Genomic DNA, 27,771 nt, shown 5'->3' on the forward strand with positions numbered 1-27,771 from the left:
AGAGGCTTTAAACAAGATTTTGAGCCATAGTCACCATATTCGAGGTGGTGTCTCCATAATTTTCGCTATCATAGCGAAGGAGTATCTTTCCTGATATGCCCATCCCGAAACTCAAGAACCCCCGCACTTGAGTTGCCCAGAACTCGTATCCTTGAAGCCAATAAAACTAATCTCTGAGCTCCACATCTCCCGGGCATTATCTGACAGCTGATAGTGCCACCACCTTGTGTAATATATTATGTCAAGATGGAAGACTGCATAAAACCGCTAAGACCAAACTTCTCCCCGTGGGCATCAGATTGATACAGGGATACTCGATTTACTGCATGTTTTGTATGGTATCCCGGGTAGACCCAGAATACAGCGCCGTAACGCGCTAGACAGCGAGGCAGGGGATATTCAACATTCCCCCGCCTACACACTGAGATAGTTCAGTCATCTAATTTGAGCATCTTGTTCCATTGGATCCCAGCTTTCCTCGCCGATACCGTATCCTACTATATTGACATATTATGTTCGATGTGGTATCTCCCGTATTGAGTTTCCCGCGGAATGCCTGGCACGCATGCGATGTCTCACGTGGGGTTCACGTGGGGTTCACATTCGAACCTTGGCTTGTGTGCTAACGCACACTGGCCTTTAGCAAGACATTTAAGCTACGCCACGAGGCAGCGACACGGTGCAATTGGAGCTTATTCTATTTTACCACATAACGGATACCTTCAGACTAAAATACGGGCCTCTTTCCCACGATGGCTCAATCCTCTTTACCCCCTCTAAAGGTCCCTCTGAGCAAACAATTCGCCAAGTTCACTAATTCCACCGCGGGCCTCGACTTGACACTACGCTTAATCCATGCGCTTGTTCTCATTGGATCGGATGCTTACTTTCATCATGGTATCGCCATGAGATGCTCAGTTGCAGCGTCCCAGATAGGATTAGGTAAAGGTGACATAACCTACTAAGGGACATTCATGTGCTGATTAGCTTCCAGCAAGACGTTATCTTCGTTTATTCTCTTTTATAGACTGCTTTCAAAATGTTCACGACTTTCTTGTTGCTAGTCCTGTCGTGAAGACCAAGACAGCAATGATGGAAATGGCCGAATCGAGCTGTTTCGGAATGTATCTGGCTCTAGAGGCCACAACCATGGTGAGCGCCAGAGTTCAAGCCTTGATATTATACATGGGAAACTAAACAAAAGTATAGTTGCATGACATGAATGTTGTCTTAGTGTCATGGTACTCGCCCATCCTGGTCGAAGCCTACAAGTTCTGGTTCTATGGCATTTGTATAGGAATTTTGAGAACTGCCGCGACCATTCTCTTTAATCTGACATCCTCGAAAACAGACGACTCCTCTGTGGGTTCAGAAAAGAAAAATAGAGAGGAAGACAATAACTCAAATTCTTCGAAGCCAGTGTTGTCCGCATTCAATGTCTTCAATCAACTTAGCATTAACACTCTGGACTTGCTCATTCCTGGGTCATTACTGGGATGGATCCCTGTCAGCGACTTGGGGGTTGCAATTGCCATGTTGTTGAGCACAATTCTTGTCTGGCCAAGCGCTTGGGCAAAGGCGCAGAATTAGATCAAGTTTCTTGAACACAATTTTGCGAGGCCTTATCTGTGAGAAGTTACCAGTCAGACACGCAGCCACGGATGCCAGATGTTTATATAGACGAGTATAGAGTCAGAAATGGGGACAGTAAATATATGACAGTTCGGGGTCGCTTCCCGGCTCCTCTCAAAGTTTATATACTACTGACAGTAATGGCGTCGAAATATATGGAAACCAATATCATCAAAGGGTATCATCTACTAAACGAAATAGAAAAATGACCACAAAAACAATTCCGTGTTATATCTTCACTACTGGGCTGAGTAACATCAACTCTCAAGACTAATCTACCATCCCTGGACGACGATGGAAAGGGTTGAAGGTGCTACAATTCATTGCGCTTAATTGCCCGGTTCTCGTTCTGGTCTCACCAGTGACAACCACTCCTTCAAGAAGTCCGGGCAGAGGTCCGTGATTGCAGAAGTCCCTGATGACGACTGGTCGTATCCGATTCAGTACTAGCGGTATCCTATTTAAGACAAGCTGTCCCCCGTCTCATACTAGTACCGGAACGGTCCAGGATTGAAGGGTGTAATAACTACATCATTACATCAATTTAAGTTCCCAGCCCCCAATTTTAACTCGCATACCACAGCTCCTTCATCTTTACTCTGTAACTTACATGTTCCTTGTATTCCCAACAGCACAGTTGACACATCGCCAATCAAATTAATTACGCGAGATGAACCCGACACCCGAGACTCCGCTCATTGGCGACCCAAGCCATAGCCCATCGAAACAATCGATGCGGGATTCGGATATTCCCGACCTTATCATTTTGAAAAAGCGTAAAGTGGAAATCGAGGCACAGCTCAAAGATAGCAAACGAAAATGGAAGGCACAGGCTTCATTCGATCTCAAGTTTTGGACTCAAGCAGTAGAAGTGGAAGATTTGGAGATCAAAAGCTCACAGTTAAAGAGGAAGATTTCACTCCGCGCCTCTGGGATCAGCGAAGCCCAGTGGACCAATACTACCGAAGCCCAGCAGATATTTGAGCAAATCGAGGCTTCCGAACAGTACAAGAAAATTTGCCGAAGGCAAATAGCTGAACTTGGACAAAAAGCACGATCTAGATCTCTCAGAGCTTCCTTTATGAAGCTTTTCACGACATCGAAGATGGGAATTGGAGTCTTAACAACGGGCGCTGGAAAGCGAAACTCGAGCGAACAATCAGAATTCAGAAAAGGTCTAATCCAAGCCTACGAGGCCAAGCATTCAGAGCAAAATTGGCTGTGGTGCCCTATAATGGGGGATTATCTAGACCCTAAAGACATGGTTGCAGCGCACCTTTTTTCTTGGAAGCATGGCCAAGATACTATGGACGCTATTTTTGGCAAGCAAAAAGAAGCAGAGTTGTTCTCGCCGTGTAATGGGATACTTTTATCGCGCCAAATCGAAGACAGCTTTGATATTGGAAAGCTGGCCATTGTACCCTGGGTGCCTGAAAGCGATGACTCAAAAATAGAGATCATCCGGCGTTGGCTTGCTAATGAGAAGAGGGAATATAAGGTCAAGATATTGGATCCTAAGTGGGACCGTCTGGAATCCCCAATCTCTCGGTATTACCAGCTCAAGTTTAAGGATCTTGACGGACGCAAGCTCAGCTTTATTGGATCCTTTCGACCTGCTGCACGCTATCTTTACTTCCATTATTGCATCCAACTTCTTCGTCGGGCTTGGCAGCATAATGAAGCCAAGAGCGCTGCTAAGGCTGCAGGATTGCTGAGAGAGGAGAATGGGAAACCTTTTTGGGGCACGCCTGGGAGATATCTCCCTAAAAATATGCTTCTTGCCATTGTTGAAGAGCTTGGCTATGAATACAAGGCCCTATTGGATGGAGCCGGGCGAAATCAATCTGGAGATTCCGACCTATTATTGGGAATCGCAACCGCCCAGGTAAAATTTCGCCGGCCAGCTATAGATGGAATATTCCAGCGAAGTGACTCGTCGGATAGCGAAGAGACTGAGGAGGAATCATGATGTGAAGGACTGGGCCTACGGACATTCGCGAGACTATACACAAATTTTGTTGTCATTCTATTCTTATTGTCATCATTAGCATAGCAGGAGTTCCAGTGGCGAGCTGTGTCAATATGGAGAATTTGAGCTCATTCACAATTTTACTACTTCTCCCAATAAGGCTCAATTAAGTATGGAAAGAAGCTGTGATCTCTTAACCTACTCACGGCCTTTGATACAATGGCGAGACCGGGGTATCTAATCGTTTGCGCTCTTGTTACCGGCACTAAATAGGGAAGAGGGAAGCTCGTAACTATATGAGCATGCGCAGAAACGCAAATGACAGCCCCCGCGTTGGAGAAGGCCTCACCTATCGACAAGGGAAAGAAAGGGAATGTGTCATATCTTAGGACACCAACTTCATGAGGATTCAATGTAGGAAGCAATTGATTCTTGATATGGTACAGACAACACTAGATAGCACTCTCGAACCCCATGGTCAAGACACAGACACGGCCTGCTATAGGTGGTTTCTCCGGCGCACAGGGTTGGTCGCAAACGGACGAGAAACAGGCACACCAACAGCATATTACCACAATCGAAGTAGAGCCCGAGGGGCGGGAAGGTGCTGTCCAACTTGGCCTATACAGCGGATAGGCCACTCCGGCGCTCGCTCGTAGCACCGCTCGATTAAATAAAGGACAAGGCAAAATAAAACACCACGGGATGTAAAGTTTGTAAGAGGTTGGCAGATGAAAGGCAAAGCACACCAGCATAGCCAAGAAATGGAGATCCGCGTGTCGCCATTGGCAGAGGAAAAGACCAATATGTCGGGGTATAGGAAGAAGGGAGGGTTGAGGATGGGGTTGAGAGGAAATTCGAAGGACGGTTATCACGTCCAACGTCCACTAAATCGGCATGTCATCACGCCAGATAGGATGACGGCGAATAAGGACGGATGTGTTTAATATCATGCTTAGGCAGAGAACTTGCGGGTGATCTTGGCGATGACTGTGTCAAGTGATCAGTGTCAAAATCCGAGTTAGGGAAATCTCAAATGTAGTTTTCAGTGGTCTGAGACCGACAGGAGTGCATACCGTGAAGACCAACGACGGAGAAGATGAAGCCCAGACTCAGCACCAGCACGACGACGGGGTCGACACGCAGACCGGGGCTCTCATCAGTGTAGAGCTTAAGCATGGTGCCAGAGGAGCCACCGGCGCCGGCCGAACGGGTGGAGCTGGGACGAGCATTGCGCAGAGACTCCTTGTGGTCGGCGGCGGCCCGGCGGCGCATAGCAGCGCGAGGGCCACCGGGGGGAGTAGGCGAGGAAGGACGGCTGATGGAGCCCGAGGCGGCAGCGCCAGCACCGGCGGACTTCGAATCAGGGCCGGATTCGGCACCGGAGGTAAGAGGAGAGGCGGGGCGAGGAGAAGCCTGGCCAGAGAAAAGAAGGTTAGATGGCTAGTTTTTGGGGTTGGGATTTCTTTGAAAGGAGGTCGAGGTGGCTAGAACGGGCGTGGGCGGGCGCAGAGACCCCTCCAGGGGCCAATTGACGTGTGGGAATTGGGACTTACCATTGTGATGATGTATTTGAAAGGGAAAGATTGCACAAGAACAAAAGAAGGGAAGGGAAGAAGAGAATAGAAAGAAGGGATTTGGGGTTGAAGAGGAGGAGGTCCGAAGTTGCGGAGTTGAGGCCACGATCGCGGTTTCCTGTTTGATACTAGCGTGTGTTATGGGACGGTTATACCCTCCCCTTCCTCACGCAATATGGTGTAATTTTCTGTAAGCTATACCGCAGATCCACCAATGAGAAGCTACAAAGGTCCGTCCCTTAGTGACACTGTTCAGAGAGTGATCGATAGCATAAGTCCCCTACGATGGAAAATTTGTGGCATTGAGTGGAGAATGAGCGAGGATTTCATAATATATTGGAGATTTTGAAATTCTTGAGATCCTAGTTTTAAATCACGATCGTTGGAAATACCGACTGACATCTGTCATCATAAGTGACATGGGGTTAAAAAGGAAAGGGTAAGAACAGCCCCGGGAATCATATCCAGAAAAGACGCGAGAAAAAGGGAAGAAGTAAAACGAAGAAACGCCACCGGTGCTATCGTGAAAGGTAAATATGTAGGGTAAGGAGAGGACATGGCCAAACAGGAAGTAGTCACAGGGAAAGTTTCCAACTCAAGCCCACACTTGCGTGAGAGGATGGATATGGATCGTAGAAAGGATGCGCGGGCGAGGTATCATACCAGGAACCAAAGCAGATTGAATCGAAGATGCGGGGGTGGGGAATTGAGGCTCAAATGACCAGAGTGGTCCGAGGTAACAAGAAGCGTTAAGGGGAATGATTAGGAAGACGAGAAAGAGAAGAGGCAAATGAAAGCACAATAAGGCATACCCGGTCCAGCTCCAACGCCAAAGAAGAAGAGAGACAATCACTCTTTGAAATACAACAGAGCCACCAGGCTCTGCTTTGCGGTCGAGGACGTCTCAATCAATCATCATCCGCGATGGAATCTGGCCGCCCACATTCTCCGAGAGCTCGGTGTTCTTTTCCTCGGGACGACCCTTCTTCCGGTTGATGTGCGGCTTCAGTCCGTGGTTGAAATTGTTAGTGCACATGCAGGCGTTCACGATGGTGATCACGATCAAGACAAGGGTGATGATGGCGAAGAATGTCATCGATGGTCTTGCTGGTAGATACTGGGGGAATGTCGCCGGAGCATACATGCGGAACAGCTTGAAGCAGAAGTATGCCAGAGCAGCAAAGAACAGAAGCTAAAAGGGGTCCAAAAGGTTAGTGACAAGATTAGACCAGAGCAAGACTTGCGGAGAGTTCGACTCACGATAATAATTATCATCCCGACCAAGCTTTCCCGTCGGACAAACCAGGCACCAAAGGCCAGGATAATGATGGTCACGGGTACGGCGATGATGGTCAGGTAGAACTCGGCATCATGTCGGGAAGAGGACACAACAACCAAGAATTGGACGGTGAAGCCCAGGAAGAAGAAGAAATCGAACTTGAGCAAAGCAATGTAGATCTGATACGTAAGATAGCGGCGTTTCATGCGAAGATCCGCACTGATATGCTTGTAAATGGTCCAAGCAAATTCATCGTAAAGTTTCCAAGCGACAAAAGTCATCAGGATGGTGCCCAGTCCGACAATACAGGGAATAATGATCAGAAATGGCTCTGATTCCGCCCAGACCACCGGATCGATGAAATTCATGTCGGACAGAACAGACACTGCATTTTGAATCTGACGGATTTGCACGGCGCCATAGATTAAGAGGCCTATGTTGCAGAGGCACAGTCCGATAATTTGAATGGTGTTTTTGAGGCGCAACGCATCGTATACGAGGACCAGTTCATAAAGAAACCCAAAACTGTAGAGGGCCAAGAAGGTCGAGACGGTTTTCGAGGAAGGGCTGGTGTTGGCTACTTCTTGGATCTGGAAGTTGGCAAAGATGTAACTATATGAGCGACCGTCCTAATTAGCGATGTTGCTCCTGTCGCACCGGTCGCAAGTCCCCGTCGCCGTAGTACTTACCATTCGAGACCCAAGGTGACGAGAGTCTGGACAAGAGTGACGATGGCAAAGGACCATGTCCACTGTGTGTTGGGGATATACATCCTGCGCTTGGATTTCTTCGGAGTGACATTCGCGTAGCTTTGGCGGGCGCGAAACCCGCGCGGATCTCGAAATGCGGGATCCAGTGCTGAACCCCCTAGTAGGGAAGCGCGTGACCCGTGAGAGTGAATCTTGCTTAAATGCTCCGTGCCGGAGCTCGGGTCCGCGGAGTGCTGAGCGAAAGGCACAGTGACGGTATTGGGCCACCGGTGGGAAACCGGTGGAAATGGCTATTTATGAGGGAAGGGGAAAGCGGAGGGGGGGAGGGGCCAAGAGGAGGCGGGCACCGTCGGATGGAAATGGTTGGCTTGCAGAAACAACAGTGGTCTCTGATACGTTGGTTTTCCGGCGAAACACTCGCGACGAGACTTCCTGTACGCTGTGGCTTGGCGAAGGTATTGGACTGGGGGGGAAACCCAGCGATCTTCCCGGGCTGCAGCAGCGATCGGACTGGAAGATGGATTAGACGCTCCAATCTCGCCGTCGACACATTGGAGTCTCCAAGAGGACGTTCGAACGACACTGGCTCGAACCAGCCGAGGTATGAACGAGCGAGTGTCAGATGTTGGGGATGAGGGTCTGTTACGCCGGTTGGTCTCAGGTATTTCTCAGTATTTTGGGGTAGGGGAGGGCGAGGCGGCGAGGGAGGTCGGGAACCCGCGAGAAATGAGACAATGAGACAATGAGACAATGATTTTCGGAGGGCTCAGCAGACAGTGAACGGTGAACGATGAACGAGTGACGAGAAGGAGGGAAGCCGAAGATTGGAAGAGGGTGAAGGGTGAAAGTTGCCAGGTCGAACGGTCGAGGTCGAGGCGAGTGGAGGAAAACAAAATGGCAGCCTCAACGGTTCCCCGTCCCCTCGAGCCGAAGCCACGGTTCGTCCTCTGACTAACCAGCGTGCTACATCCTCAATTATCACCGGGGTCGTGACGATTCGCGCTCTCTCAACTTGGAGAAGATTCTATTTGCCCATTTGCTAGGCTGGACCTCGTTTTGTAACCCTCACAAGGCTGTTCGATTTATCTCACCTTCGAGTCGCAAGGCCTACCACCAAAAGGGATCCGGGGTTGAACCCACAAAAGCCCCCTATGATCCAGAGTGCGGAAGAGCACGGAGTCCTCTGTGCCATGCTCTATTGCTCTATATTCTCTATATTCTCTAGTATTTACTGTGCGTGTGTTCCGAGATGAGCGGCAAGACTTGCTACGATCCCCATGATCTTCCATCCTCTCCCTGCGCCCTGTTGTTGCTCATAGCATCACGATCGGAGAGGAAGTATAGAGATCGCGCTGTGCCCACGTCCCGTGCATACTTCAACCGGGCGGGTTTCGTGTCGCAAGGGACATACCTCGTCTCATGGAGCTGTGATCGAGCCTGGAATTTAGTTCTTGAATAGGGCTTGCTTTTTTTCTTTTTTTGTCCTTTTTTTTTGCTATTTTGCTTTTTCCATTTTTCTTTCGCGTTCGAGACACAAGCTCGCCCCTAAGGGTCGCTCCCCGTCCCTGTCTCAACTACTCCGTTTCTGGTTCGCAGTGGGGCCCAACCGTGTTTCCGAGCAATTAATTTGACGTGATTTGGCGATAGTTTGGGTCGCCAGGCACGCCCCAAGGGGCATCGGTCTGGACTGCGGTCGCATGGATCAAATTGAGGGCTGCTATGGAAAATAGCTCAGGTCCACGTCAGTTGGCTCGCCACTCCAGATCACTGGTGTCTCGATCGCCCTCCATGATGAGGTCTTCTTCGCTTATTCTTCGCGGCTTCGTCGCTTCCCCCGTGGATCGACGGACGCCTCAGCTGTGCGCACACTAATTACGAAACCGCGGAGTCGGGCCCAATCCCTTGCGATCCACAGTTGCTCCTCCTCCTCCTCCTCCTCAAGCCACACGCCGGCCCAGCGTCGGATGCCCCGGATAAAAGGCCACGGCTGTTCTCCTGCCCGTCGCATGGACCGCATGACACACTCAATTTCACTTCTAGCGTTTGATCCTCTGGTCGACATTTGAGCTAGTCTAGAAAGAGGACATTCGGGTCATAGCTGTGGCTGAGTCCAGTCCCTGGTTTTCTTTTCTCTCTCTTCCCACAAAACAAGAGCTAGCGGCCCAACAGATGGCGTCGTCACTCACTCACTAACCAACAAGCTAATTCTGAGCTACGCAATCATTTCAAATTATGAGAGTGGCTGGGGGGGAGACCCCCAGCCAAAATCTGGGGAGAGAAGGGGGGGAAGGGATGGGGGTCCGAGTCGCTGCCAGTCACTCCATGCTCTTGTGCGTCCGTTTCTTCCCTGCCACGGTGGCTGTGGTCGGCTCAGGCAAGCCACGACCAGGCTTGTGCCGCTTCGGCCTCCTTGCGGTGTCAGTTGGGGTTCAATAACTCCGGCAACGAGATTGAGAGGCTCGTATTGCGCTGTTCCGGTGCGCCTGTCACTGGGGCGTGTCTCAAGCTACATGTGCATAATACAGAATACATAATACATAATATTACCATCTACAAGTCCTCTGTTTCGGTCTATGAATGCGGCACTCTATATCAAGCCTGGGCTCTCCTGGGAGAGATGCTGTGAGTGAGAAAAAAAATGACTTTCTGCAATATGAATAACACTACGGTATATATTCCGATCTTGCGGACTATAAACGCTTGTGGGTGCATCCATAACCACTGTCTGACAGGGGCAAAGATGCAAGAGGGCCGAGCAAGAGGCCGATCATGCGAGCTGGAGGCTGGAAAATGCAGGGATCGGGACGCGACAAGGTCTGGCCACTCGGTCGGAATGCTTTGGGTCGGTATGCAACCTCCCCACTGCATAACCGTGGAACCTGGGCGAACACACGAAGGCTGGGAGAGTCCCCGCCACTCTAATTGAACGCTTGTTAGCAATGCACAATATACGTAGCCCAATGATATGGAGTGGGTCGACGGACAGATGCAGTGGAAGCCGTGCAAAGCCAGTGTTGAACATGATGCAAGCAGGAGCAACCCGCCAAGGTCAAACGGATTGCCGATCAGGGAAATCTAACTGCTGAGGTTATTATTAGAAGTCCGTCAGAGCCATCAGCTGTTGACTTGATATACTAGATAGATATAGTTATTTCGAGCCCACACTGTCTCCAGGGAGGCCTGAATGACCGAACCAGCGAAGATCGCCGATATGCTCTACGGTTAATACAGTGTTGCGTGCTCATTATATCATCGAGCAAATTACTGGAGGAGTCGCAGCAACAATCCATCATCGAATACCTGAATTCTATCTTCGGCGTGAAAATAAGGGTAACTGGCTCTTCGCCCTATCGCCCCCAACAGGTCAATTGTTGCGCTGATTGGTCTGTTTACTTTCATTTGCACGTCACAGGAGTTGGTCCGCTCCAGAACCCCCTGTGGACGACATGATGGATTTTTTCGACGGCTCAATATCGTCCGACAGGCGTGGAGGCCGATGGGATCAAGAAAATCTATTGCAGGCCAGAGTCTCACCGCTGGGCTGCTAGGGTGCTAGGATGTGATTCTCAGCTGCACAATCGCGAACAGATTGGCAAATGAACATGGAGCGCTGAATGCTGTTAATGGAAACTCACGAACCAGTCCATGGTATAGATTGCCATATTGCAGCTTGTAAAATGGTGAATACTCGCTCTTAGCTTGGTCTCGCTATATACACATGTTGGGAGAGCCTGATATGGCTTCAAGTTCGCTCATGGCCTTATCAAACTGGACTGGAGTTCATATTGGAGCCAAGATGGCAGTGCACCCCGAATTATATCGTGTGGACGCGGGGTCTCCGGATAGGTGACGAAGTGTATATCTTCGCTTAGATGAACATTCGAGAAGCGAAGCTTTTCGCACAAATTGCCCTCCGTCGCCTGCCATTTCGCACATCGAAATGTACCACACGCTAGTCTCTTCCACCATCTTTCTCTCCTCTCGCCATGCACATCAACATGCCTGACATTGAACTGGAATCTTTGAGCATGACCTCACTGGAAATGCAGTCCACTCGGTCCACTTTTGGGCAGAGTATGCATGATGACACAGCAACTTTGGTTCATAATCCAGTCACCGACTCGAATCTTGTGGACTGGGATGGGCAAGATGATGTTACTCATCCCCGCAACTGGTCAAAGTTTTCCAAGCTGAGAATCATCGCCCAGCTTAGCCTCCTAGCGTTCTATTCGTATGTGGCGTTCACTTCAGAATCCTCTTTTAGTGGAGTGAAAAACTGATATCCAGTGCTCTCACGCAGAACCCTCATCTTGGCCATAATCACCCCGGCTACATCTGACCTCATTGCTGAATTTCGTATCACCAATAAGGTTGTGGCAACCATGACTGAGACAATCTCCTCTCTGGGTGCAGCCATAGGACCATTGGTTCTTGCTCCACTGTCGGAGATTACAGGTCGCCAACGAGTTTGTTGGGGGAGCGGAATACTATACGTAGTGTTCACTGCTGGCTGTTCACGTAGCAACGGGGTGACAACCTACCTGGTGTTGCGCTTTTTCTGTGGTGTCTCCTCCGGTTCCTTCATCGCCTGCGGGTGTGGCTCAATCGCCGACTTGCTTGTGAACGATGAGCGTGGCACGGCAGTTGCTACATTCACCCTCTTTTCTCTCCTAGGCGCTGCTTGTGGTCCGGGAATCGGTGCCTTTGCAGTCGATAGGATAGGATGGCGGTCAACGCTCTATATGGGCATTCTTCTGGTATGATACCTTATATTTGCCTTCTTTCATCTATCAAGAGTGGAGCATCTAATTGTCTTATTTTGATATTTTTAGTCGGGCATAAGCACCCTTTTTTCATTTATTTTTATGACCGAGACCAACGCTACCATTCTCCTGGCGAGAAAAGCAGCTCACCTTCGCAAAGAAACCGGAAATCCAGCCCTGAGGCCCGCTGGTGAAATTCGAGTACCAAGTCTCAGACGTTTCTCGAGCGCTCTGACTCTACCATTGAGAATACTGTTTCTGTCCCCAATAGTCTTGACTCTCGGGGTTTACAACGCAGTGGCTTTTGGCCTTACTCATCTCATACTTGCAACGTTTCCAATTGTTTACCAGGAAGTCTATCATGGAGCAGCCTCCGTGTCACTCTTATCATTTATGGTTCCTGGGTTTGGCTGTCTTATCGGAGCATTCGTGTTCGCATCAAAGAGTGATAAAATACTGCAAAGAGGCAACGGGCCGGAAAGCCGTCTCTTGCTGTTGCTTCCTGTCAGCCCTACTCTTGCAACGGGTTTCACCTGGTATGGGTGGGCAGCTACATTTCCCAAAAATGTTCTAGGGCCAGCTTTTGGCACGGCCCTCATTGGGGTTGGTATCGCGCTCCTCACAGCTTCAACGGCAATCTACATGATCGATACTTTTGGGCCCGAAGGCGCAGCATCAGGCTTGGCGGCAGTCCTGCTGATTCTGAACGTCTCGGAAACCTTCATACCTCTTGCGGCAGAGCCCATGTACCGAAAATATGCAGTGGGATATGAAAGCACAATCATGACAGTTGTCATTCTAATCCTCATGCCCGTGCCAATTTTTTTTATAAGTTCGGTGGTAGGCTGCGAGAAAGATTTCCTGTGACCATTTACTAGCAGGTCAGATCTTTGAGGAGATGATTTCTAATCTTGACTCCTCATATTTTGAGCTTTTTATCCGCCGTCTTGAATGATTATCTAATAATACCAATGCGAACTTTATCCATTTCAATCCACTCCTGCAAACCTCGTCCTCTTTAGGAACTGGTAGCCAGCGTTTTAAGCCAAACGTGCCAACAATAGCTTGTTTTGAAAAAGTCCAGGTCTTTCTTTCAAGATCACTTTTCGACAGAGACCTTCTTCCACGCTCTATACAAAAGTTAACCTTCTGGCGTACAAGTCATCAGTTCCTGTGGTATCGTCTGTTCTTGATCGTTGATATTCGAACACACATATATAGTATTCCGGAAATCGAAAAGCCGGCTACCGATAACCCCTCAGATGACGTTAGTTCTATCATCTCCTCTGGTTTCCTATTTGGGTTAAAGTGCAATCATACCTCGAGCAATCGCAAGCCAGTCAGCGCACGTCCATTTTCACTTCCCCGCACAGCAAGCCATACAGGATTCTTATCGCTTGACACTGGTCGATCGGCAGCCTCCTTATCGGGGCTCATCTCTAGCGACTAGTTACCATGACTCAATTATCTAATCATATTCTTGACAAGCTTGGGCTCATGGTATAAATAATAGGCGGAACTCACTTTACTCTGTGATGCTTATCTTGATTTATTGAGACCCTTTCACTTGCACCTCTCGGAAACCATGCTGTCATTGTGGGTAGGGACTTTTTTATTTTTTGGATATTATATTGGCCTAGGGCTTATCTCGCCATTGTCCAATATCCCAGGCCCTTGGTTTACACGTTTCACAAGTTTCTGGATCAAATATCAAGAGTTTACGGCAAATCGACGAGAATATATTCACGATCTTCATCAAAAATATGGCCCAGTTGTTCGTCTGGGACCTAATGAGGTTTCCTTCACAAGCCTCGACGCTATCAAGGAAATCTATGCCTCCGGTGGAAGTGGGTACGATAAGACTGAGTTTTACACTCTATTTAAGCAATTCAAGACAAAGTAAGTCATCATAAAGCATCTCTGCATAGTTTGCAAAATTGCTAAATAACCGATGAAGAACAATGTTCTCGACACTACACAAAGATGATGTGAGAAGGATTTTCATTCAGAACAATCAAAAAAGTCTAGTCAACTATCACTGACAATAAAATAGCATAGCAAGAGAAAGCGCCTGTTTGCCGAACGATATGCAATGACCAACATCATGAAACCTAAGCCTTTAGCTGCTATTCATGAGAGAGCCATCGCTTTCGTGACCAGGTGTGTGGAGGCCGGGCAAAGAAGTGTTGACATATACGTATGCTTTCAGGAATAATGCTCATCTTGATCAGACTACTTACTCCAAGTACCAGGTGCTACTTCACTGTTACGCTCTGGACTGTGTCAGTCATTTTATGTTCAGTCCGGGCGGGCTCAGGTCGTTGAACCTTAGAAGGGATTTTGAGATAATGGAAGAACTGACTTACCACCAAAGTCTACAGAGTGAATATGACCTTTGACAGGATTCTATAAAATTATATCTGACATATTGAAACAGAAAGCTTGCTGTCGTATTATCTTCCATCTGTGGAACCCTATTTCCCTAAGTTCCTTCATCCACGCAGCGCTCCAAAGACCAACCAGTTTGTTTTGGACATGGCTGCCCGAAAAGAATTAGAGAAACACACGCTTCTAGAAAAGCTGAAACGTCAAGAGTCTGGTCTCGACGTCATTCAGGCTGCGGCAGAATGCAAGGATCACATGGCTGCCGGAATTGATACCACCGGCGATGGCCTCTGTTTCTTGATGTGGGAGCTCTCGCGGCCACATAATCTGGAATCTCAAAGAAAACTACACGAAGAGTTGAAGGCTGCATCAGTGGATGCTTCATTGGACAGTCTAGTGTATCTTGATGCAGTCATCAAAGAAGCGCTGCGCTGCTACCCGCCTATTCCGATGTCACTTCCGCGTTATGTGCCCCCAGGAGGGCGTGTAATCGATGGATATTTTATTCCCGCAAACGCCATTGTCAGCTGTCAGCCATATAGCGTGCATCGTTGCTGTGCCGATGTTTTCCCGGAGCCAGACCGGTTCTACCCCGATAGATGGCTTGACCCGGAAGGTTCTGCGGAAAGAAATAGACATTTCTTTGCGTTCGCTGTTGGCGGGCGAGGCTGCACTGGAAAGAAGTGAGTTTCGAGATTTATTTGCCTTGAAATATGCTCCTTGCTGACTTCAAAAAGCCTTGCGTTGGTCGAGATGAAAACACTCCTTCGAGAAGTTTATTCTCGCTTCAGAACTACTGTGGCGCCCGATATGAATGGGTCCATGAAGCTGGATGATCAAATTATATCTGCTAGACCAAAGGGACAGACATGCAAGTTGATTTTTTCACCTATCTAGCTATTTATTTGGAAATAACATTCAAATAACATTCAAACGGACCGGATTACAATCAAACCTGGACAAAGCCCGCTTATTTAAGTTATGGATTATCCATTCTTTGGCCTCTCTATTTATTGGAATATTGTTGGATAATAATCTTTCAGGTGCAATCAAGTCATTTGGTCCTAAACTATATCCATTACAAGGTTTTAGAGAACCGAATTCGTATTTTCCGTCGGGGGAAGAGACGACCGCGGAAGTACCTGATCTAGCCGACATCTGCGGGGCGCGAGGGGAACCTGATACAAGGTGCTGCGCGATCGGCCCGGGGATTAGCGACACCGCTTGATAGGCCACTCATCCTTCTCCTCGACCTACCTAATCCGTCTTCATTGCCAAGTTTAGCGAATCGCTTCCTCTGTATTCAAAATCGCAGTTCAGAAGACGTTGGAAGCCACGAGATCTCCAGTCCTAGAGCTTCCGACAATATCTCAAAGTGCCTGGGCATCTGTTGTTAGCCAATACCTCTCACAACTTGACTCCAAAACAAGGTGCTTTCATAGATATCTTAAATATGTCTCACTTGGACAATCCTTCTACCTCGAGCTGTCGCTTCTCCACGCGCATCTCTTTGAGATGGCTACCAGAACCCGCCCAAGAAACAACAGACACGGTCGTCATGTCTGTAAAGGACTGGTACCTGGATCTCCGAATGGACAAACAAACCGGTGGCATTGACTGGGCTATCGCGGGCCAACGCCTGATCGAAAGCCAGGAGCCTCGTTCGTTGCCTCCCTCCCCATCCCCTCTCCATTGACGATGCCGCCCTCTGTGGATGAAAACTGAGCGTGACCACTGATCATCTATTTAGTCCGAGTATCTTTCACACACGAACTGGACTCCCATGATGCTTTTGAGAGCGCCGACTGTGGTACATTTGTGTCTCTCCCAAATGGTGACGATTTGGAAACGGGGTCTATGCCCCGGCCTGATATACCTGGAGCGCCAATGACAGATTACGAGGAAGCCTGGCGCGAACTGCCTTTCCGGGCAGGTCCCGAGGGGGAGAAGAAAGGATTGTCTTGGATCCTGGAGTCGGTTGACGGTGGTGCCTTCCAAGACGGAGAAGAGGTCACGGTAACCAAGAAGTTTTTGGGTCGGATCTGGGGCACTTATCTGGCACTTCAGCAGACACAAACTCATAGGAGAGAGAAGACCGCTACTGGGGACTGGGTGGTGCGCAAGACGGGTGCCGAGGTCAGTGCCAGAAGGGAGGAATGGAGCTCAGGGTGGAAGGGGAAGTATGTGGTTGGACCGAGTGGAGATACTTTGCCTTCAATGATTAAAGGTCTTGAGGGAGAGGGTCAAGGGGCTTGGAGAACTGTTGACGGGAATGTTCATGTACAGGGAGAACCATACATTGTTCGCGCTTTCGAAGAGATAGAGTAGCCATATGTAGAGACACCCAACATTAACGGCTGCCTCATGAAGATATATTTTTGACCTAACCAAGGTCCTACCCCTGGCTGAATACCTCTTAATTTACAGGTAGAGACTCGATAAAAGATCAGGGGTTGGGGCTATATGAAGCAGGATTATACTCACTGTATCAATTGACATCAATTGTTCTACATATATCCTACTGTTCCACGGTACAAGATCTCTCTCATTGCTAACTTCATGTACCCTTGATGCTCCAAATCCAGACTACCGGCAGAATCGCCAGCTCCGCCCCCACCTTGGTAGGCGGTGAATCTCCCACAGCACCTATTTTCTTGACTCACTTCCTTTCTTTCCTTTCTTTTTTTCTTCCTTCAAGCGCCATCCCCACCAATGCTGCGTTTCTTTGCTACACACGACAGCAGGCTTGTCCTATCTGTCCTCGGTGCTCTGGTCTAGATACCAGCCCCGAGACCCTTTGCAAATGAGAAATTCGGAGGAATCTTCAAACTACCCAACCCGCCCTCTCTTCTTACGAGAAGTCCGAGGGCCGGTGCTGCCCGCAAGGGCCTGGTGTGACCTATTCGACACACCTGCACTTGGCATCAGAAACATCGGGGGACCCGGCATTTGTCGCTACCCCATGGGAGAGTCGGTGCGGAGATTGTGTGTGATGACACTTTAGTGCAATACGCAGCATACTGTGCTCTTCTCCTTGCTTTCGGGGAAGGAGAAGGGCGGTATCATTCGATTCCGATCATTCTGGTGGGGATGGCGCTTCATCTCTTTTCTAGGTCAGTTTTTTTCCCCCCCTCCTGGCTTCCGAGTTGCTTTGTGCGCTCCTGGTGGGTCTGAAAAGAATTGTTTTTGGCGACTCTGCTAATTAGTGGGGTTGCGGACCTAATCTCGCGTAGGCTACTCCCTAGAGTGATGTTGGGTACATGCTGTACTTTGAATACCTAGAGCGCGCTGTATGAGATAGATTATATGAATACAATGCCTGTGTCGCTATAGTTTTATTGGACGTCTATCGTTGCTTAATTACCATATCGCGAACAGCGAGCCGAAACCAAAATTATTCTAAAACCTTATTGTCAATTGTAAGGAGGGCATGCTAACAGAGGATATTATACTGTCCTCGGAGGAATAGTGGGAGAGCAATAAGGTGTAAGAAGCTTGAGGTGTTTGGCTCCTCAGGATGAATTGAAAAAAAGTAACTATCATAGATGAAAACACTTTGCTATCCCTTCTATTCCAGGACTCAGTGCAGAAAAAAAAACAGTCATTGCCTCTGTCAGGGTCTCTCCATTATCGTAGGGGCTTCATTTTGCGTGGACATGACAAATTGATGTTTACTCCTCATCACCAATCTGTGGAGAGTAGTTAGCGCTGCGTAGTCGCATTTTCAAATACCATGGCACATACCTTGGGGGCGAGATAGAACCGCAGGTGACCGCTTCCCAGACCGTACTCAACAAGTAGGGGCACCTCCTGGGACAGGTGCAGTTTTACGGAAGAGGAAAGGTTGGAGGCCTTGCAGAAGTTGACGAGGTACTTAAGGGAGAAAGTCAGAGCGACGGGCTCAGACAAATCGATCGAGACGTTCTGGTCGGGCTTGTCGACGTTGGTGTGCTGGCGGATAGTAACGGAACCGTTACCAATGTCACCACTGCAGGAGAACTTGACACCTTCCTTGCTGGCTTCAATGACAACTACAAACATGCACTCAGTACTGGAACATCCCGGTGCAAGACGGGGATAAACGTTTGTGGGACCACTTACCGGACTCAGAAAGGGCGTTGAGATCTCTGCAGATACGCTGGAACTCCATAGAGGGCATCTCAACGGTGGCGGCATATTCAGTCTCGGGGATAGCCAGGTGCTCCTGGTCGATGTCCATAAGCTTGATATCATACTCGCTAAGTCGGTCGGTCTCGGCGCTCTCAAACATCAGGTTGACGGCATCGGGAGAGTCCTCCGCCTTCAGAGTCAAGATATCTTCATTCTGGGCGGCCCGGAGGACCTTGGTCAGGGAGTTCAGGTTGATGCCGAGGGCAATATTACGGTCGCAGCGGTAAGGTGAGAATCCTTCAGCACGGAGTAGCATGGAGACAAGGGCAACATGGGAGTTGTCCATGGCCTGCAGAGCAATGCCGGAGTCATTGCAATCAAAGTTGCAGTCCTGGACAAGATCCTTGATGGCGTCGACGACCTGGAGAGGGGAGCAATGTCAATATGTCGAGTGCAGCAGCACAAAGGAGATGTTAAGAGAGTACATACGCGCTTCAGAAGGCTAGCCTGTTCCAATCGTGCCTCAAGCACTATTGATTCGGGTTAATTGAGCTCTTCGCACCACGGTCGGATGGAAGCTGACAACTTACTGTTGACGTGGGGTATGTGTAGAGAAGTAGTGGGGTGATGGAAGAGGAGGAAGTTGCGAGAAGCAAAGATGTATTAGGTGGCGAGATAGCCTTTTTAATGGGAGATGTAGGGAAAAGAAGAGGAAATTCTTGTGATAAAGAGGGTTGTGAATGAAGACAAAAGACACGGCGGTCTGAATCGCGCAGGCGAAATCGCGGTCGAGGGTTAGTGGGGAAACGCGTGCGCGCGCGTTTGGCGATATGCCCTTTTCTGGCTAGCGCAAGGCCTTAGGCGACAAGGTGTTGAAATGAGACGGCCAGGCGCGACTCATTGCGGACAGTCTCAGCAATGGCATCTGCATATCCATAGTTTGTCTTCAATTGATGTAGCTATTTGCAGACTCTTTGTGTCGTTCAGTAAAAGTAAGAAATTTCCTAGGAAAAGGTGTTGGGAGTTCCTAACCAACTGATTGCCACAAACGATGGAAGCTTCATTGGATCCAGACCATACACTGAGACGGGACCCATCCCAACCTCCCTTCTATAGATAGAAAGCAGGGGCATAAGCAAGGGAGAATGACTTACGGCGAGAGAAACTTAGGGATGGAATTAAGGATTCTTGTTCCTGTGCAAAACGAACCTTTTTCAAGCCTTAAGAGATCTGTCGGGTATCGCAGGGCTGACTGAGTGGTATACAGGGGGTCCAGCGGGATACGCTGATAATGCGAAAAGACCGAATAGTGAATCATTATGGTCTGGAATTTCCAAGTATTGATCTTGATCTAGAGTGTCATCTCTATATTTGTCCTTCTCTCCCCGCCGATGCGAAAAGACACGCCAGGAGCCCTGTTGCGGCATCTTAGCTATGAAGTCACATAAAGAACCATACTTGGAGCAACTATTGTATCGAAGGCACATAAGCCGTGGATATTAAATTGAATATCTAACTGATCTTCTTACTTCAATAACTCAATTGATCGAGTCATCGAAAGGGGAAAGTATCAACTCTTCAGGCTCTGCCTCTGTACACTATGTAAAAAAAAAGCTGACTTATAACGTCGCAGGATGGGTATTTTCATTGATACATACTATTGTTACATTACGATTCATTCTATTGCATAAGACTGAAGGACCAAGGGCTTCCAGTTGTGGCATATTGTAAAGCATTTTCCACATCACGTCGTCGGAATGTAGGCCCTCGACCAACGCACATGGTACTCAGGGCAAGAACTGTCACTATGTCAGCATATGCCATATGGAAGTACTTTGTATGGACTGTGGTCACTCACTTCTAATAAAAGCTGTGGCATTAAACTGGGGTGGACCCTCCAGGCGCGGACTGGACTGTCCCAGACCAATATCGTAGATCCGAATGCCTCTTTCTAGCAGGAAGTTCTGGACTCCGCTAGCATCTAGCCACTCATTATCACCGGACTCAATAATAATTTGCCACGTTCTAGATGATAGCGCAAGCTGTTGTCGGGAGTTGATATTCTTCGAGCGTAACGGGCTCAAGACCGTGCTCCTCAGTTCAATCATATCGCCCACTTCATCATTCATGGCCGCATAGAATCCGGAGACCAAACGATTGCGTTCCAAATTGGTCAACCGCCTGCCAAAGATTTCTTGGATTCTGGTATCATTTCCTGGTGTATCCACCAGCAACCTATACCCCCTCTCGCAGCATTCTCGCACCAGACGATGAGAAAGGGTCCAGCGCTCTTGTTTGACGAGATGCGTCGGGGTAACCGTCTCCGGCGGGCTCGACATCGGTGGGCTTGGAGTAGAGAAAGGAACAGTTGGACCTGATAAGACGATGCCAAATGGCAGTACGGCTTGTTCTTGATAGGGCGGTGTTGGAGGTAATTGTGACATTGGCCACTGGGCGAAAGAGATGAGTGAGGACTGATTCGGGTCGTTCATGATCGGGAACGGATCGAACTGCATCATGTCTGGATTGAAATCCATGTTAATAGGTTGGGGGGTCATGCTGGCTTTGCGGGGGGTTTCAGTCGCGGGGGTGTCGACGATAGCGACCGGGGATGCCTGCTCGGCCTCGTCGCAACTGCGTTTGGCAAGCGACACACATTGCTGGGTTATTTTTTGTAGCGCCGATGCCACCAGCGGATGTTTATTGAAGAGATCTTCTTCGAGTAGCAAATTACTGAATGACAAGAAAGACTCGCTGAGCTCCTCGATGCCCGACTCAAGCTCTTGCACACGGGCTTGCAGATTAGTGATTGTAGTCTCTTTGCGACGGCGATAGGCCTGTTGTGCCACGCGAAGCTGTTTGCGACGTCTCTGCACGCGATGAGCGGATGCCCACTTGCGGTCTTCTTGGTGGGCCTACCTCTGGCACTTGCTGGTCGTCCGTCACCGTCCGGGGCCGTCCTCTTTTGCGGGGCGCGGTCGCCGGAGCGGGACCAGGAGCAGGAGCAGCAGATTTGGCTTCTGCCATCGTTGTCTTTTGTTTATGCACGAGTCGATTAGTCGACGATAGAGGGCCGTCCTCGAGTGATGTAATACTTGGGACTGAAGAAAGAGAACAAAGGCGATGGGGTGGTGGTTTATTCAGTTTATTCATCAACGGGCGTCGGGGTGTTGAATAATCAGAAAATGACTGGCGCTGACAGCTCCACCAATCAGCGGGCCGCGCCACCCTCAGCCGCCCTCACCGCATCAGCAGACCCAGTCGTTTCCCAATTGGGACAATATTCAGTCCCAAAGTGGGCTAGCGTGCCGTGGAGTATTTGCTTATACTTAGTTGGGCATCTCGTCGAGATGATCTTCTGTTCCTGACCCTTCTGACCCGTCATCACATCATGATCTATCACATTCATCACACTTAACCTCGTACGGCTGTGGCTGTGCGTGAGCATTGATCATCGAGAGCTCGAAGCTATTGAAGGCAAAGCCGCAATCTGATGTAACCCCGGTTTTCTTCAAATGAGTTTCTTCGTTCTAAGCGAGTCTCAGCCTCTCACGCATACCCAACTGAGTAAACGGCTCCTGCCGGCTCTTTTGCTCGGAGAATTCAGTTGTTACACTATAGTGTATCAAATATTGGTAGTTCTTAATTTGCATCTTGTTGTGTCCAGCGCAGTGCGATATTGCCATCGTTGCCTTTAATATAACGGATCGCGCCGCTCTGGGGCAGCATATCAACCCTCTCCTTGCAGTCATTCGGCGCAGCCCAGATCCGTGCAGTACGCCGCATGATGTCTTATAGATCGAGCTGGGGCTAGTACGCCTGAAGGACGCGAAACATGTCGTTGCCGCACTCAGCCACGGCACATGTCACGGCCTCTCCCCCTTGGAATGTTGAACATTCAAGTCGGCTCTATACGCTACGAAGAAACGAACGATGTTGCTCAAGCCTTGTCGAATCACCCATAGTAAGGCAAACCCATCCTCTTCATATATGTGGTCGTGATCTCTGATGAGTGAAGCCACAGTTGACTCGTGGCTTCCCCGGATAGCCTAGAGAGCGATCTGACCTTCATGGTTAGGAACACCTCGACCCCTCACTACAAGGAGTAGATCCTCAATCCCCGTACATTCATTCTTGGTAGCCCAAACTAAAATCTTGCCCTGGTACAGTCTTGGACGTCAAGTTGAGGATCATGAGGCAATATTAGACGGACCTTCTCCGCCATTCCTGTGACAGCCACACATACCAAGGCAGTACCGTCTTTGGAGTCTTGAAGGATGAATCATGGCCCTTCGCAGATATTTGAAGGACTGAAAAAATGAATGCGAGGACCGAAAAACTCCGCAGAATACAGAGATCCATGAGTATAAAGATTGATAGTTGTACAGAATATGTGCGCCAATATAACAAGAAAATGGTAAAATCATAAACCAAGCCTCTTCTATATGAGCGGTAAGATCAAACAGAGCTGTTGGCCTTGGCCAGTTACTCCTGGCAAATAGTAAATCAACACTCTTTTATACCATATCATATGTGTTGGCCCTTATCTAAGGGCTAGCAAATCGTATACCATCGAGTGGCCGGACTTTCAATGGCCGAGGTCTCATCGAAAAGGATCATCCGGATGTCTGATGCGCTCAATAACGGAGACGAAAGAACCTTTCTCCCATGCATTGCAATGACATGAAGACCATCATCCTTAACGTAGCAAGCCAGTTGCTGAATCATGCTTCGGTGTATCCAGTCACGATAAACATATCGAAGGGCATCTGTGTCTCGCAGAAGGTAAGATAGATAATCGTGTTTCCACAAAATCTGCTCCAGTCCACCAAACGTGCTCCCAGTTCCGCGTTTTAGCTGCGCAACAGTAGCGAGAAGGATACTTTCTGGCAGATATTTTTGGCCATTCAAAATATCTGTTACACGGTCTGTATAGTACAAAGTGCTAGTGGGCCAGAAGCCTGGGGATTTCCGCGTCCCCATGTCACGCTCAAGCCGAGAGCTTAGAGCCGTTAAAATCCTGTCGGGCAGGTTAGATTGCTTCTCCAAAATTCGAGCAACGGCGTCCTTGACATTCATGGCGGGGTCCCCCAACCCGGATTCTAAGATATCCAAAGCTCTATCAGTCAAATGATAGTGGGTTCCAATGGATTTTGCAGCCGATTCTCTGACATCTGCGTCCGAATGCTTCTCCAGTTGACCGAGGAGAGTGTCCAGAGAGAATTTGGGGATTGAGGGATAGGCGGCAAAAGTAGTGGCATCAGATTGTGTGCCACGCAGATTATCACCGACAGACCAGGAAGATTGTGCGTGCGAGGCATTTTGATCTGACAAGTATTCTTCGCGCAGTGGGCTCTCTCTGAGAGCTCGATAGGCATGCTTGCGGATCATGGGATCATGGTCGGTCATAGTAGATAGAAGAGCCCTGGCAGCTTCAGCGGAACGTCCGCATTGAGTGGCAATAATAGCAGCACTGTATTGCCGAATTTGTTGATCGGTGCTTGTTTTCAATTGCCCTGACAAAAAATTGATGGTCTCCTCCGGCAACACAGATAACGACTTTTTTTCTCGTCGCTTTCTAGAACATCTAGGAAGACTTGTTTTGTGTTTGAATCGGACATGGCTAGTGTGGGAAGAAGACTCTCCATGGTATTCTCAGGCAAAGTGGAGACATTTGCCAGAAGCAGTGCAGAAAGACATCGAACATCAACCGCTGGATCCTCTAAGAAGGCTCCAATCGTATCAATGAATCTCATCGGACGCTCTGGCCAGGATTGCAAAAAATCGTAGGCTATGGTCCTAACTTTCGCGTCAGTGTCACTCAAACAATGCACCATTTTTGCCTCGACCTGTTCCGATAGTGGCCACTCGGGAACGGTGCCGAGGATGGAGAATGGAACGCGCCGCTTTTTGGGATCCGAGTCTGTCAACATAGAAACAAGGTCATCCAAAATTTTGTTTGGGAGTGAAGTTTGTGGGCTTATTACTACCAGGCATCTCCGTTTGATCTCCCAGGGCGGGTCTTGCCGTAGAATATCCCAAACTAATTCTTGAATGCCAACGGATGGTTGTTGGTTTCTTGCTCCCAGCGCGGACAAAAACAGTTTGAGTTTCGTTTTGCCAGCAGGATATGGCTGTTCTGCAAGGATCTGGAACACCACACTATCTGGAAATTCTGTTTCCTTACAGAGGGCAAAATAGCCGAAGGTTGAGCACTCCCAGTTAGTCCACTGCAAACAACGATCCTCTAGCTTTTTGCGGATTTTCTCAACGGGGAGCTTCTGATCAGAACAAGGAACTTCACTGAAGCAGTGCATCAAAAGTCGCAGATGTGAAGGACCAAGCATGTCATGGGGTTTCTCTTCGATCTTCTGAAAGAACCGATATAGCTGGGCTGTGTCTTTGAAATATAATAAACCAGCCACAAATCGCCAGAAGATATCATAACGACCATTATACTTTTCCTCTTCAACCAACTTATCTGGTGCAATAGTCGTAGCAGCTTTTTGCGAGGCACGGAGACTGAGAAGGGTAATATCTTGGCCAGAAACCCAGCATCGGACAAAGTACTGAGCCGCAAAGAACTCTTGGAAAGTGAGATGAAGAAAATGATACGTCGTTGAGGCTCTCTTGGATAAGTCAGATGTACGGAGGAATGAAGAACCGTCGAGTATATCGTCGGACATCCCCAAAATTCCTGAATTCTCATACAACCGATCTCGATGACGGGGTGAAAATTCAATAATGTCGTTCTGCAGGCCTGTGAACGCAAAAAGCTCGAGCATTTCCATCTCACGCCCAACAAAGGCCTGCAGCTGAGACCGCTGGCGTAGCTTTTGGGTCTGGTTTTCGCTCAGAAGAACCCGTTCATTTCGCTTTTCTAGGCGTAGCACGTCCTTTTTCCACAGGTTGTGCTCGATTGCTTGGTAGAGAGCAGTCATTGTCTTTGGCATGTCTTTCTTGCGCAATTCATCATCCCATGAATAGCATAGGGCATCTAGCTGGATGGGAATCTGGATGAGACCTTGGATTAGACAGTGCTGATTGATGAACTCCTGCATTTCCTTTCGTTTCGTAGAATCCACTACAACCTTGTTCAGGTAAGCTGTGACCTGATTCTGCTGGAAGCCCACAGTCTCTAACTCCAGATCAAATTGATTGACTCCCGGAAGCCCAACGGCAGACGGTCTAGATGTGATTATAACATTGGAGTAGTTTAACAGGTCCTTGAGGGAATCGGTCATGTCACCAGCGCCAGAACTGCGCTCATCTGAAATTTCATCAAGACCGTCCAGGAGCAGCAATGTCTGCGCATTGTTCGGACCAAACATGCTGGCCCACAAGGCGGAAACAAGGGATTCAGATCCCAGTTGAGAGGGACAATATTTGAAGTAGTCTTGAAGTAATTCCTTCGGGCTAGCCTTACTCTTGAGACTACGCAAAGGAATCCAAATCAAGCGATCAAAATGATCTCCCCAAAGCTGGCCATTGAGGAAGTCGTGGACGATTTTCTTGCAGAGTGTCGTTTTGCCCACACCTGCACGACCTCTAATCAAGATGCGCCGTGGATGAATTTTGGTACCATCCAAAAGACGCCTTGCTTTGAAGATCGAAGGCAGCGGCACATTCTGGTCCGCAGCATCAGGTCCAACCTGCAAACGGCTGAAGAGAGTGAATGCCGAGGCCTGGTTCTTGTCTTTCTGGCCGCTTTCAAGGCCTCCCGAATGCTCCACTAGGGTAAGATTGATATAGCATTGCTCCATATCCAATAATTCCCCAGAAAGGCGCTTGATCTCCAAAAGTCCCCCCTTGGTATACTGTCTACGCAGTTCAGAATCCACATAGAACCGCATGGCTTCTTCACAACCTGGGAGAGCCTTAAGCAGTAACTTTGATGGGTCAGCCTGCAACGAACTGTCCACGGCCGAAAAAACCAGAAGGTTTCCGGAGTTGTAGTCGTCGTTTTTCCAAAATCGGATTTTGTGACGCACATCAACTGGCTCGGGTCTCCACGTTGGCTGATCCAATGTGTCGGCCACGACGCCAATCCATCTCTGCGCAAGTCCATACTTCGCCTTGATTAAAGGAATTGCAATCTCGATGACCCTTTTTACACTGCCCTTGGTATGCGACGAGCCGCCAACCCAAGCCCGCTCCAGTTGCGCCAGTAAACCGCTCCAGAATCGTTCCATATCATAGCATGGCGATCGTTGGATAAAGTCCTCCAGCATCTGGTATGCACCAGCTGTGAGGAGAATTTCCGAATACCGGAGAGCCACATACCATCCTTCTTGCCTCGACAGTGCCCGGAGAGCCTCGACCACATCTTTCGATTCTTGCGATGCACTGTAGATGCGTTGAACACCGCCCACCATGGAGCTGATTGTCGACAGCAGGTTCATCACTTCGGGAGTGGCATCAAAGATCTTAGATGGGTCCAGTGTAGGCACTGCCCCTGCGATCTTAGACGCGGCCAGGACGAGTGTTCCGGTGTGCCGCCAAAAGGCCTCGAAGGTGCCCTCGTCATTGGAGATGCTCAGCAATCCCTGGTACGCATAGCCGGCTGCCTCAGCTAGACGGGGCTCCTGATTATTCTGCAGCCCTCTCAACTTGAGCAGGAGTGGTTGATGAAGATACTCCCGATTGAGACCCGTGATTTTAATATCGAGCATGGCATCCAGTAGCCTGGACAGCACGCGGCATAGATGGTACTGTGTTGCAACTTCTGCCCGATGAGCTGCTTTCTCCAGCCGTTCTCGCAGACTGTCCAGCACAGACCCCAGATGGGCAGTTTCGGCCGACAGCACATCAGGCGCCCGCCGCAAAACCCGAGTGAAGTTAAGGAGAAGCTTTGGACTCAGCACATCGCCATCAGCGGTGCCGTGGATGATCCTGTTCGCAAACGTGGCTATGATTGTCCGATACTCCTCATCGGTAGCAATGGAGGCGAGTTGCACGACTTCCGGCATAAATGAAGGCAATGGTTGCTCCTCAAATGTATAGATCATGCTCGTCACCAATTCCCGCAGCACTATCTGTTCCTTGACATTCGAGGCTGACCGACATCGCTGAATCAGCTCTTCAGTCGTCGCCGGGCCTGATACAGCAGACATGGCGTCCATGACCCTCCTCCCGGAGGGCACGAAGCGAGCAATCACACAAGACCACCCAGCGTGGATTTTGGAGAAATCGAAAGGATTCTGCAGCGATGGAGAAGGTGGGGGGGACGTGTCACTCTTGCTCGGCTAGCGCCATCACCATACCCAGTCAGGCATCGAACGATGATTGATACGCAGATCCGCAGAATTGGAGTGGCTCTCTGGTGGCTATGTCCGCAGTTGCATGG

General features: G+C 49.1%; 12 protein-coding genes across 12 annotated transcripts; 5 read left to right on the top strand and 7 right to left on the bottom strand.

Moving 5' to 3' along the window:
- Window positions 1–752: 752 nt before the first annotated feature.
- N7462_007409 (uncharacterized protein) lies at window positions 753–1,590 on the top strand (the record flags this gene model as incomplete). Its single annotated transcript, XM_057079127.1, has 3 exons — window positions 753–942; window positions 1,028–1,152; window positions 1,210–1,590. The coding sequence occupies 3 exons, from the start codon at window positions 753–755 to the stop codon at window positions 1,588–1,590; spliced, it is 696 nt and encodes a 231-aa protein (XP_056931797.1).
- Window positions 1,591–2,302: 712 nt separating this feature from the next.
- N7462_007410 (HNH endonuclease signature motif containing protein) lies at window positions 2,303–3,601 on the top strand (the record flags this gene model as incomplete). Its single annotated transcript, XM_057079128.1, has 1 exon — window positions 2,303–3,601. The coding sequence occupies one exon, from the start codon at window positions 2,303–2,305 to the stop codon at window positions 3,599–3,601; it is 1,299 nt and encodes a 432-aa protein (XP_056931798.1).
- Window positions 3,602–4,556: 955 nt separating this feature from the next.
- N7462_007411 (SEC61-beta family protein) lies at window positions 4,557–5,160 on the bottom strand (the record flags this gene model as incomplete). Its single annotated transcript, XM_057079129.1, has 3 exons — window positions 4,557–4,591; window positions 4,678–5,017; window positions 5,158–5,160. 3 exons carry the CDS (start codon window positions 5,158–5,160, stop codon window positions 4,557–4,559), a joined length of 378 nt encoding a protein of 125 aa, XP_056931799.1.
- A 922-nt stretch (window positions 5,161–6,082) lies between these two features.
- Window positions 6,083–7,229, bottom strand: N7462_007412 (uncharacterized protein; the record flags this gene model as incomplete). Its single annotated transcript, XM_057079130.1, has 3 exons — window positions 6,083–6,370; window positions 6,439–7,069; window positions 7,147–7,229. 3 exons carry the CDS (start codon window positions 7,227–7,229, stop codon window positions 6,083–6,085), a joined length of 1,002 nt encoding a protein of 333 aa, XP_056931800.1.
- A 1,745-nt stretch (window positions 7,230–8,974) lies between these two features.
- N7462_007413 (uncharacterized protein) lies at window positions 8,975–9,229 on the bottom strand (the record flags this gene model as incomplete). The annotated part of the gene is made up of 1 exon (XM_057079131.1): window positions 8,975–9,229. One exon carries the CDS (start codon window positions 9,227–9,229, stop codon window positions 8,975–8,977), a length of 255 nt encoding a protein of 84 aa, XP_056931801.1.
- Window positions 9,230–11,153: 1,924 nt separating this feature from the next.
- N7462_007414 (major facilitator superfamily domain-containing protein) lies at window positions 11,154–12,797 on the top strand (the record flags this gene model as incomplete). The annotated part of the gene is made up of 3 exons (XM_057079132.1): window positions 11,154–11,398; window positions 11,468–11,924; window positions 12,000–12,797. 3 exons carry the CDS (start codon window positions 11,154–11,156, stop codon window positions 12,795–12,797), a joined length of 1,500 nt encoding a protein of 499 aa, XP_056931802.1.
- A 718-nt stretch (window positions 12,798–13,515) lies between these two features.
- N7462_007415 (Cytochrome P450) lies at window positions 13,516–15,002 on the top strand (the record flags this gene model as incomplete). The annotated part of the gene is made up of 5 exons (XM_057079133.1): window positions 13,516–13,829; window positions 13,888–13,918; window positions 13,984–14,090; window positions 14,140–14,312; window positions 14,368–15,002. The coding sequence occupies 5 exons, from the start codon at window positions 13,516–13,518 to the stop codon at window positions 15,000–15,002; spliced, it is 1,260 nt and encodes a 419-aa protein (XP_056931803.1).
- A 766-nt stretch (window positions 15,003–15,768) lies between these two features.
- N7462_007416 (uncharacterized protein) lies at window positions 15,769–16,643 on the top strand (the record flags this gene model as incomplete). Its single annotated transcript, XM_057079134.1, has 2 exons — window positions 15,769–15,976; window positions 16,066–16,643. The coding sequence occupies 2 exons, from the start codon at window positions 15,769–15,771 to the stop codon at window positions 16,641–16,643; spliced, it is 786 nt and encodes a 261-aa protein (XP_056931804.1).
- A 1,343-nt stretch (window positions 16,644–17,986) lies between these two features.
- On the bottom strand, window positions 17,987–19,743 carry N7462_007417 (proliferating cell nuclear antigen; the record flags this gene model as incomplete). Its single annotated transcript, XM_057079135.1, has 5 exons — window positions 17,987–18,004; window positions 18,060–18,346; window positions 18,417–18,846; window positions 18,915–18,955; window positions 19,635–19,743. The coding sequence occupies 5 exons, from the start codon at window positions 19,741–19,743 to the stop codon at window positions 17,987–17,989; spliced, it is 885 nt and encodes a 294-aa protein (XP_056931805.1).
- Window positions 19,744–20,105: 362 nt separating this feature from the next.
- On the bottom strand, window positions 20,106–21,452 carry N7462_007418 (bZIP transcription factor; the record flags this gene model as incomplete). The annotated part of the gene is made up of 3 exons (XM_057079136.1): window positions 20,106–20,224; window positions 20,284–21,295; window positions 21,345–21,452. 3 exons carry the CDS (start codon window positions 21,450–21,452, stop codon window positions 20,106–20,108), a joined length of 1,239 nt encoding a protein of 412 aa, XP_056931806.1.
- Window positions 21,453–22,979: 1,527 nt separating this feature from the next.
- On the bottom strand, window positions 22,980–23,834 carry N7462_007419 (HEAT repeat domain-containing protein; the record flags this gene model as incomplete). The annotated part of the gene is made up of 1 exon (XM_057079137.1): window positions 22,980–23,834. The coding sequence occupies one exon, from the start codon at window positions 23,832–23,834 to the stop codon at window positions 22,980–22,982; it is 855 nt and encodes a 284-aa protein (XP_056931807.1).
- A 98-nt stretch (window positions 23,835–23,932) lies between these two features.
- On the bottom strand, window positions 23,933–27,538 carry N7462_007420 (uncharacterized protein; the record flags this gene model as incomplete). Its single annotated transcript, XM_057079138.1, has 1 exon — window positions 23,933–27,538. The coding sequence occupies one exon, from the start codon at window positions 27,536–27,538 to the stop codon at window positions 23,933–23,935; it is 3,606 nt and encodes a 1,201-aa protein (XP_056931808.1).
- Window positions 27,539–27,771: the final 233 nt, after the last annotated feature.

This window comes from Penicillium macrosclerotiorum (assembly GCF_028827735.1).
Source record: "Penicillium macrosclerotiorum strain IBT 26536 chromosome Unknown utg000007l_segment0_segment0, whole genome shotgun sequence".
Classification (NCBI taxonomy): Eukaryota; Fungi; Ascomycota; class Eurotiomycetes; order Eurotiales; family Aspergillaceae; genus Penicillium; species Penicillium macrosclerotiorum.